Source organism: Mycetomoellerius zeteki, unplaced genomic scaffold (genome assembly GCF_001594055.1).
Source record: "Mycetomoellerius zeteki isolate Tzet28-1 unplaced genomic scaffold, Tzet1.0 scaffold940, whole genome shotgun sequence".
Taxonomy (NCBI): domain Eukaryota; kingdom Metazoa; phylum Arthropoda; class Insecta; order Hymenoptera; family Formicidae; genus Mycetomoellerius; species Mycetomoellerius zeteki.
The window spans coordinates 9231-19760 of record NW_017257980.1 but is presented as its reverse complement, the minus strand read 5'-3'; the positions used below and the strand labels follow the sequence as shown (position 1 = coordinate 19760).

Genomic DNA, 10530 nt, shown 5'->3' with positions numbered 1-10530 from the left:
CTGCAACCAATCAGAAAACAGGATTTCGATGAATTTTGCTCCATATTATCGGAGCAAAATTTATCGAAGCATAAGAATCTAGCAGGAAAACAAGCATCGTATGCCGCAGGCTTTACTTCTTAAACCAAGCTTACTACGTGTATTATAGACGAACCATTAGACGGCACTTTAAAAATAGTTAAACAATAGCTAGATTTTACAAATAAAAAAATCTAAGTTTAAAATACAATTATAATAAGATATATTAATTTATTTGGCAGAAAAATCGGTTTTTACAATATCATTGTACATAAGCATATTTAAAGTAAATTTAATATATTATAGTAATATAACTTTTGTTCCATCGTACGCATCTGATTGTTTTTGATAATCGATTCTTTATCGAACGACTTTGATCGAATTCTGATTTTAATCGGCGATTAATTCAATCAGCTGATATCTGTTTCTATCAATGTATTTAATTTTAATCTCGGTTTAACTAACCCTTCATCTTTTTCCAATTCTGAGAAAGACAAAGATAGAGTAAGTTGAACTGATATTAAAGTCAATCTACATTGGTAGAAATGGGTCTGAGTTGCTCAATTTTTATGTAATTAGTAATTACATAATTAATAACTATAAGTATAATAATACAATGCTAAATTGTTATGCTTCCATAAAAAATCAGTTATTCTATTCATGTTTACAAAATAATATTTTAATTACTTGATAGATTAATCAAAATTTGATTGAAGTCACTTATGTTAATTAACGAAAAAAAAGAGGACTGACTCCGCAAATTTTAACCGAATTTTATATTTCTAAAAGTATATCTCTCATTTTTTACAGAAAATTCTTATGGCAATTCTCTCGGAAGAAAAAATACCCCGCCTTGGAAATGCTTCTCTCAAGATTTCTGAACATGCATTCTTATATAAGATCATTTTTTCGCGTGAAATAATATTTCAGTCAAGACGTGCGGAAACATCATCTTACTCGCTGTACTGCGCTGTACATTACAGAGAAGCAAGGCGTAAACGAACAGCTCTTCATGTGCTCAACAGCTCAACTGCACACACCGCTACCTATTACGCGTGTATGTACATTTACACACACGGTACCATTCATTGCGGTGGCATAGATAACCTTGAAAAGGCCACCCTCGGAGCATTACTGTTATTACTTTAGTCGAATCCGCCTAGGCGCCGAGGTTTACTTAGTCTCCAACGGCGACGATTGGAGTTGATCTCGATGAAACGTTGAGGCAAAGTGCGATCCTTCTACGGCACGGTACACACGCTGTAAAATTCTAAAAGAGAGAGAGAGAGAAATAGAGTGGTGCGTCGTTGATCGTCGTCTCCAATGTTAAATAAAATGTCAACGTGAAATAGAATTGCCAAGCACTAGTGCCGTGTGTTGTTGGCGCGTTCGCGGCAGTATTGCAGGTTATATTCCGGTCACTGTGACACCTGCAGGAGGTGTGGAGCGAGGATGTCGTTCGCGAGGGATTGAACGCCGCTGTTGAAGCGGTACAGTCGGCGGACAACATGGTGCAGCGTCCGGTCACGTCTCGACGCAACGTCAGGATATTGCTCATCGGCGAGCGCGGCGTCGGCAAGACCTCCTTGATACTGTCTCTCGTGAGCGAGGAGTACGCAGAGGAGGTTCCAAGTAAGGCTGAGGAGATTACGATACCGGCGGATGTCACCCCGGAGCAGGTGCCGACGCATATAGTCGATTACTCAGGTATCCTCGAGCATTCCTGTATTTCTCTCTTTTTATTAATTCTGTATCAGTGCTGTACCGCTTCATAATGTTCAAGATATTAAAACATCTAAACATGATTAATTCAGACGACACCAAGTCTAAGGTCGGCTTTTATTTCAAAACTGCCTTAAGTAATGTCTTAAGATAATATTATGCTATAATCTCTGTGATTTATGACATTTTAAAATGATATACTTAAGATGGTCTTAAATATAAGGATTGACTATGAATGCTATCCTAAAATCATAATATAAAATATCTTTAATACTCCTGGTGAAAATTTTTCTCATAATTTTTATACAAATTGGAACATTTTTCAGAAATACTCAGAAATATTCGGAAAGTTTACATCTTCTCTCAGAATTTTTCATACAAGTAAATTCTGAAATACCTATTCTGAAATTTCTCATTCCATAATTTTTTTAAAAAATATTTTTTAATTCTTTAGATTTTATATAACATTTCATCAGAAATTATACTTACAAAAACTTTAAGAAATCTGACGATATTTCATAAGCAACATATATGAAAAATTCTAAGAAAAGATGTAGATTTTCTGAGAAGTGTTCCAATTCGTATAAAAAATATGAGAAAATTATACAATTATATAGAAATTCTGAAAAATTATATAAAAATTCTAAAAAATTATATGAAAAATTCTGAGAAAAATTTTCATCAGGGACATCTTCTGTCTTGATTTTGGATTTTGTGCTGTCTGGATAATTTGTCAGAGAATTTATTACGTCAGTTGTATTTCCTCTTGTCTTATATTAAACAAAAATTTGGCGTTGTTTGTAGCGGTGGAACAAACAGAGGATCAACTAGCAGAGGAGATTCAAAAGGCACATGTGATATGCGTAGTTTACTCCGTGGACGATGAGGACACTCTGGACAGAGCTGCCAACTACTGGCTACCATTAATCAGAAGATGCTCGTCCGACAATCGGTGTCCAGTTGTGCTTGTAGGCAACAAGATTGATCTCGTGGATTATTCCACCATAGAGGTTTGCAGTCTCTTACAGAGATTTCAGTTAGCATCCTTGTTAGCACATATGTGTTAATGACTTCCACTTTTGCAATTCCAGGCTGTATATCCCATTATGAAAGAGTTCACGGAGATTGAAAGTTGTATAGAGGTAAGATGCCATTTAGTTGATAAATGAGAAAAAATGGAAGAAGCGTTATATAAAAGAATGTGATATATCTCTTTCCAGTGTTCGGCAAAAACACTTCAGAATGTCTCAGAAACATTTTATTATGCTCAAAAGGCAGTTCTGCATCCGACTACACCTTTATACAATTATGATATACAGGAGGTGAGATATTTATTATATTCCTTATATTTCTTTAATTTAATATCTAAATTTTTTTTTAATTCAATCTGTTATTATTCCAGCTCACAGAAGTATGCAAAACTGCCCTACAGCGAATTTTTAAAGTAAGTATTTCATATACATATACAAAAAAAATCATGATTTTTATGATAAAAATTATATAATACTGTTTTTTTCCCAATGCAGATATGCGATGTAGATAACGACGGACTTTTAAACGATATGGAGTTGAATGCATTTCAGCAGTGGTGCTTCAACACGCCGTTACAACCGCAAGTGCTGGAAGATGTAAAAGCTGTGCTATCAAAAAATATCTGCGACGGTATATGTAATGGGTGTGTCACGATGAAAGGTGAGATATATTTTAGTTATTCCATATTAAATCTAAACAAATTTACACAAAACTTCATTAATTGCAATTACGTAGGTTTTATGTACTTACAATGTTTATTCATACAACGCGGAAGAAACGAAACGACTTGGGCTGTGTTAAGGAAATTCGGATATGATAATGAGCTACAAATGTCAAAAGAATATATTTATCCTTCGTACGTATAAAAGTCACAGAGCCACTTAGAGTTCCTCCAATAAATGTCACTGAAGAACTCTGGTTTTCAGATTGAAAATTCCATCCGGCTGCAGTACGGAATTATCGCACAAGGGACAGGAGTTTTTAACGTTACTGTTTATGCAGCACGATCGCGATCGCGACGGAGCTCTCTCACCCTTGGAAATGGAATCATTGTTCTCGCGATGTCTTTTCCCACCATGGGGTGATGAATACAAGTACACCGTAGCTACGAACGAAAAGGTAGTTGTTCGCATCATCGTTACTTCTAACACTGATAGATTCTTTTTTATAAAAGTAGAAGAAGAAGCCTGTATGCTGATCGGCACGATGGCTTCAAGAAAAACGAACTATTAGAATTTGAAACTTGTATAGAATAAATCGACAAAGAATATTAAACAACAAGAATGATATGTGGGTTTTAAAAACAGAAAAATATTAGACAGCAATATATGTGCATGTACATATATTTGAAAGTAACTTAATTTGGCATACGGTGTGTGTAATATTTCCACAGGGATGGATTACATTCCAAGGATACATGTGTCAATGGGCATTGCTGACACTAACAAACGTTCGTAAAACTTTAGAATACATGGCATATTTGGGATACAACATGTATCACAACGAGTGTCAAACAAGCTCCATCGTCGTGACTCGTGAGAAGAAGGTAGATCTGGCAAAGAAGCAGTCCAGCAGAAATGTTTATACTTGTCATGTCATAGGACCAAAAAGTAGCGGAAAGACTACGTTATGTAGAACTCTTATCGATCCTAAACTCGAGGTAAATCACTGATTACTTTTCAGGAACTTTAATCAAAAAAACTCGCGATTAAATCTCTTTATGCGAAATTGTAGAAACTGAATGACAAGGTGGTACCATCGACCGCTCACGTTACTGTGAATACATTACATGTATATGGGCAGGAGAAAACCATAGTATTGAAGGATATAAACGTGATGAATGTACAGGATGCTTTAACGCCAGCGGAAATACAGTGCGATGCGGCTGCTCTTGTTTACGACGCCAATAATCCAAAGTCATTCGAGTATATAGCGCGCATTTACATCGTAAGCATCGCGTCTTCCTGCATCTGCTGCAACGATTGAAATATATTCACGACGATAAACGATGCATATGTCCTTACAGAAATATTTCGCCGATAGTAAGATTCCCGTTCTGATAGTAGCGAATAAAAGTGACCTTTCTGAGATAAAGCAGAGCTATCTGTTGCAACCGACCGCCTTTTGCAGCAAGTACAAACTGATGCCTCCGCAGCCATACAGTATCTCACGAACAATCCGACGTGAAATCTTCGTGAAACTAGCTACGATGGCAGCCTTCCCGTAAGTTTACCTACCTATCACACTTAAAAAACGGTATTAATGAAATTTTGCCGAATGGATCTCGATTTACATACAGTAGATATTTTCCTTTGTAGCTGATATAGCTGAACATAATCTGAAAGTATAGATTACGCGTCAAGATTTTTAGAGCTTCTTCGCTTATTTTTTTTGTACGATATTTTCTAATGGTTAATTTCAGAAAACAGAAAGCGTTTTATGTCGCACCTTCTCCTCGTTCTTTTCTTGTAATTTAATTTAAGAAACGGTAGTGTAATATTAAAAAAGAAAAAGAAAAGAAAAGGAGATAATTCGGTATTAACAATAAGATATTTCGTGTTTAGCCGCTTTCAAGGAGCGTGGGTATTATTTTACCGAGACAGGTTGGTTCGAATTTCAATTTCACATTGTAAAAATCTAGAAGCTTGAACAAATCGTGAAAACTGCATCAATTAATCGTCATCATATATTCCTCTCGATGCATGTGCTTACGGAGTTAACTCCGGATGCTTTCCATTTGCTTGACACAAACGTAGCAAATTAATTTACATATTGTCTGTATTAATAAATAATTTAATCGTTTTAATTACATATTCTTTGTTGTCACGATAACCTGATGAACTGATTAGTAGTCCTCGGACTGAGTACGAATGTAGTGTTGTGACGACGATTACAGCATTAGTGTAATTGAGTACAAATCAGTTTTCATATTTTTTCTATTTAATAAATAATTTAATTTTCTTTTAAGGTCATGAGCTTATCGTGACAACAAAAAATATGTAATTAAAAGAGTTAAATTATTTAACACTGAAAATATGTGAATTAATTTGCTACGTTGTATCAAGATGTGTTAAGCAATTGGAAAGCACCCTTCATCTTCTCATGTTAAATGTGTCGGGCAATTTGCTTATATTAAAAAATGTCATCGCACGGATCAAACATATACAGTGAGAGCAAAAAGTATTCGTATAAGGAAATTTGTTATAAAAAACGTCTTATTTGTAGAAAATAAACATTAATTAGCAATTTTATACAATGAATACATTCTGTTCTAACATAAACAAACGAGCTTCGCATGTATTCCTGATTTTAGAAGCTAAATTTCTCGACTGTATGAATACCTTTTGAACATTCAAACAATACAATTTTTAATTTTCGTTTAGTTTTTAGATAATATATTTTCTATAATTAATACACATCTTTTTGGTATATATAATTTTAAGAAACATACAGTCTATTTTATTTTTTATGAAAAAATTGTTAATTACCCAACAAGAGAAATGATCGTCAATTAAACGTTGAATCGACGTCAAATTGGTTAAAATCATCGTATCTGTATCGATTCGATATCAATTCGATGACTCATTTCGCGCTCTGGATAATATTTATTTTTTAAAAATAAAATTTTTTTAAAAAACGTTTTGTCTGTACGAATACTTTTTGCTCACTATATGTTACAATGTAATTGGCTCTTTTCAGTCATATGAGGTGTACAATCCACATATTGCTTGTCGAATCCTTATCCTCTCCATGGTGGGATTCTTTCACAAGGTTTTATTTTACATTATTGCTTGTGTTTATTCCTTGCGACGCCCACGTGTTTTAAGTCATAATTTAGCGTATACATTTTTTTGGTTTTTTCTTGCATGAGCATGTAACATGCAACGAATCTCTTACGAATTTCCTGTCAATTCAAACCACTTTTCTACACATACTCTGAAATCGACACAAACTAAAAATAACATATCAATGTTGTAATTTCGCACTTAACAATGTAACTGTTATATAACACTATGCATATTAATTTATATTGTTAAATGCAAAATTATAACACAGATGTTATTTTTAGTTGATGTTGACTGGGTGGATACTCTAACAGGAAAGATTTTCCTTTCGATTTAATATCACTTGTATGATAAAACTGCATTGTCAGTTTGATCGGAATTTTATCAATATTTATGTCTGTGTTGCTCGCTATATGTATCACTGAACATAATCACGATGTTTTGAGAGTACGACAGTATGGTTTTATCATGCTAGAATAGTTAAAGTTGCTTGCGCGACTAAATGATAGCAAATCTTGTACTTCGACATTTCAGGCACATAAATCAATTCGGCCTAATGCAAGGGGACTCCTTGGTCTGGTGGAAAGCAGGATTGGGAATCGCGATCGCCACGATCGCCGGCTACGTAATGATGCGCGTATTGAATACAGAAAAAAGATAGTCTATCATATTCGTGCTATTTGTGCGTATTTAACTGCCTTTCCTCGTCGAATAAAGAAAGAGCCGTATTATAGATAACTGCGTTATATAGGACGAATATATAAATATATATATATATATTCATAAATCACACACTAATTTTCGAAATATACAATAGCTAAGTATTAGAGAAAACTATATGATAAAGTGCAAATACTTGCGTGTAAGGGTGCACTTACTTGGTTCTGGTCAGAATACCGAAGTTTTTATTTGTTGAATTTTCATCCCAGTATATCATCTTATAAGAACTATTTTCATCTTCTATAATAAGTTATTTGTTTAATGTATTGTAATATAAAGTGGGAAAATGTGAGGCATTGTCTATACTGTCTATTTCTTGCTCATTTTACACAATCTACCATTTTAGTGAATTTTAATGTGTGCGAATATATTCTAAATTCTTGAAAAATGATGTGATTAGGTATTTATAATTTTCTCATTAATAACGAAATTAAAGTGTAACTTTATTCAAGTTTTAATTTATTGCTATATTGTAACATACATATGTTCGTGTATAAATTCAGGAAAGATTAAAGGCAGCTGCCAACTACAGAATTTAAAGAAACAAATTTATTATTATCTTATGGTCCAGGACTATTTTATTCTACAATGTGTAACAACAGTAAAAATAAACAGAAATTTCGTCAACGGTCTACAGATCGTAAAGCATGTACTTTAATTTCGTCTAGACATTTCTAGATTTGTCGCATCTCAATTTACATAATATCTGAAAACAGAAAATACATGAAACAATTAGAAAGCAATCTCTTTACATATGGTCTATGACTATAAAAGCTTGATAATCTTCAATGTATCCTTTCCTCTCTGTTTCTTGCTTTTTTCTTCTGCAACCGTTTTATCATGTTTCTTGTTTCTTTTGAAATTCTCCAACTTTTATCTCAGACAGAAAATAAAGAACAGAATACTGGTAAAGGTAAAAAGTAGAAAAAAAGCAAGAAACATGGAGCAGAGTACATTGTAGATGCTTTCCAGCAAAACACAATGCTTTCCATTAGTGACACAAGCATCGTCTTTTTTGGCATTCAGTGAATACCAAAAAATAGAACGATACTTGTGTTGCGTTCATCATTTCATTCTTGTTTAACATTTGAAAACAACAAGGATGAAATAATGCTCGTGAGCATTGCGAATATTAAGTGGAATGTCAAATGGAAAGTATCCAGTGTAACATTTTTGTCTAACATTAACAAGGATATAATAAGTCACTATGTTATACCAGAGAGAAATCTGAGAGTGGACATCCCAGCCTTTTTCATGTACCAAACCTTATAGGGTAATGTCCACGTTTTTGTGGTTCTTTTTCATACTATTATGTGGATTAAACACACAAAGATGAATAATTAATAATTTTAAATTAAGAAGCGCCATAACGCTCAGAACGTTAAGATGTTGAACTATTGTAAATTCATTTAAATGAATTAATTTCAGAAATGATAATTGCGTGCCGATATGGTTGTCAGACTTTCAACGCAATCAAATCTGAAAATATTAATAATCCCCCCAAATTCCCCAACTTAAAAACTGTAATAAAACTTATTGCGAAAAATAATGCCTCGGCCGGGAGTCGAACCCGGATCTCTTGCATTCCGTGCGAGCGTCCTAAGCCTTTAGACTACCGAGACCTTAGCAATTTAAAATTATTATGTTTAACATTAGCGGTCTTTCAATCTTATTATTGTTTATACACGCGCGCTGAGAAAATGCGTAACTCTCTATATATATCACTTATTGCAAAGAATAATGCTAAGATCTCGGTAGTCTAAAGGCTTAGGACGCTCGCACGGAATGCAAGAGATCCGGGTTCGACTCCCGGCCGAGGCATTATTTTTCGCAATAAGTTTTATTACAGTTTTTAAGTTGGGGAATTTGGGGGGATTATTAATATTTTCAGATTTGATTGCGTTGAAAGTCCGACAACCATATCGGCACGCAATTATCATTTCTGAAATTAATTCATTTAAATGAATTTACAATAGTTCAACATCTTAACGTTCTGACCGTTATGGCGCTTCTTAATTTAAAATTATTATGTTTAACGTTAGCGGTCTTTCAATCTTATTATTATGAATAATTAACTTTGTTCGTCCTTATCTAACCCACATAATAGCATGGAAAAGAACCACAAAAACGTGGACATTACTCTACAAGGTTTGGTACACGAAAAAGGCCGGGATGTACACTCTCAGGTTTCTCTCTGGTTATACTATTTGTATCTATTGCTAGAAAGCATCTAAAGAGAGCAAGATTTACTGACTGTTGGCTATCTTGCATTGACGGAGTGCTTCATTGAAGCCTTCGCAGAGGCTCAAATCATGAGTCTGAGCACATTCCAGGAACTGTTTGACCTCCCAGGAACAGGCACCAGCAGCTGGTGCCGCAGGGATGTTTTGAGCAGCAGGTTGTGGTATTTCTGCGGCAGCAGGAGTAGCAGCCTCGCTGCCTCCACTGAAGAGTCCGGTCACGGCATGACCGAGGGTATGTCCAATGGCGACACCACCAGCAGTGGCAGCCATTTGGCCCATGAGGGATGGCTGCTGCGGCTGGGCCACCATTGGTGATGCCGGCGGAGCATGGGCTGGCACTCGGGACGGGGCTGGCGCAGCCACAGGTGAACTCGGTCTGACACTAAAACGAAGCTACTTTTCAGAGAGGATTCGTTTAATCGCATTTGGGAGGAAAAGGACGACATTTAAGATTTTGCGTCAGAGACGCACGTGAATTTTGTCATAGTGATGTAACAGGGAGCGCTAATGAGTAATGACGTTCTCGTCACAATAAACTTATTATCTTACCACTAAAGATATGTTAATTACTCACGTTCTCGGAGGAGGAGCGGCAGCACGTCCACGTCGTGGCATCTTTCTAAAATCTCTTTTGATCACAAAAATACGAGGAAGACTCGTCAAGTTATTTGAAATTATGTTATAGCAATCGCACCTTGTACTTAACTTGGACTCTAGACTGACTAGATACTATAGATAGACGTTGCGCAGTCTTTCGCGATCAGCAGTCAGTTGTGCAATCGAAGTAGAGTCCCTAGAAGTAATGGCTGCAACACAGACTCTTGCATAACGCATAATGCATAGTGCATAAGGGAATCGACCAATCGAAATTCTTCTTTTCCATGGAATGGGAGGAAAGGAAAGATTCTGATTAATTGATTCGCTTATACACTATGCGTTATACTTCTTCTTGAAATGAATGGCCTCGATCACGTACAGCGTCGATACGGCCAGTATCGAATATGGCCACC

General features: G+C 35.3%; 2 protein-coding genes across 5 annotated transcripts; one reads left to right on the top strand and one right to left on the bottom strand.

Moving 5' to 3' along the window:
• The first annotated feature begins 865 nt into the window (after positions 1 to 865).
• Positions 866 to 7646, top strand: Miro (mitochondrial Rho GTPase). 2 transcript variants are annotated; one of them, XM_018460514.1, is made up of 13 exons: positions 866 to 1725; positions 2545 to 2750; positions 2832 to 2882; positions 2961 to 3062; positions 3143 to 3184; positions 3267 to 3432; positions 3508 to 3628; positions 3699 to 3891; positions 4166 to 4432; positions 4507 to 4719; positions 4799 to 4995; positions 5337 to 5375; positions 7092 to 7646. In XM_018460514.1, the coding sequence occupies exons 1-13, from the start codon at positions 1527 to 1529 to the stop codon at positions 7216 to 7218; spliced, it is 1923 nt and encodes a 640-aa protein (XP_018316016.1). In that variant the 5' UTR covers positions 866 to 1526; the 3' UTR covers positions 7219 to 7646. The 2 variants fall into 2 exon arrangements, with proteins under 2 accessions (XP_018316016.1, XP_018316017.1); XM_018460515.1 differs by lacking the exon at positions 5337 to 5375.
• A 180-nt stretch (positions 7647 to 7826) lies between these two features.
• Positions 7827 to 10530, bottom strand: LOC108730671 (Coiled-coil-helix-coiled-coil-helix domain containing 2). Of its 3 annotated transcripts, XM_018460519.1 has the most exons (5): positions 10497 to 10530; positions 10215 to 10326; positions 10095 to 10139; positions 9532 to 9902; positions 7827 to 7983 (listed from the first exon to the last, which is right to left on the bottom strand). In XM_018460519.1, the coding sequence occupies exons 3-5, from the start codon at positions 10133 to 10135 to the stop codon at positions 7973 to 7975; spliced, it is 423 nt and encodes a 140-aa protein (XP_018316021.1). In that variant the 5' UTR covers positions 10136 to 10139; positions 10215 to 10326; positions 10497 to 10530; the 3' UTR covers positions 7827 to 7972. The 3 variants fall into 3 exon arrangements, with proteins under 3 accessions (XP_018316021.1, XP_018316018.1, XP_018316020.1); XM_018460516.1 differs by having other exon boundaries at positions 7836 to 7983; positions 10095 to 10326; positions 10497 to 10520; XM_018460518.1 differs by having other exon boundaries at positions 7836 to 7983; positions 10095 to 10313; positions 10497 to 10516.

Coding starts and splice junctions, on each gene's coding strand:
- Miro (XM_018460514.1), top strand. CDS start 1,527: ATGGTGCAGCGTCCGGTCACGTCTCGACGCAACGTCAGGATATTGCTC. Junction 3,063..3,142: donor ACAATTATGATATACAGGAG/GTGAGATATTTA, acceptor TTATTATTCCAG/CTCACAGAAGTATGCAAAAC. Junction 4,996..5,336: donor GCTACGATGGCAGCCTTCCC/GTAAGTTTACCT, acceptor TTTCGTGTTTAG/CCGCTTTCAAGGAGCGTGGG.
- LOC108730671 (XM_018460519.1), bottom strand. CDS start 10,135: ATGCCACGACGTGGACGTGCTGCCGCTCCTCCTCCGAGAAC. Junction 9,903..10,094: donor GCCGCTCCTCCTCCGAGAAC/GTGAGTAATTAA, acceptor GCTTCGTTTTAG/TGTCAGACCGAGTTCACCTG.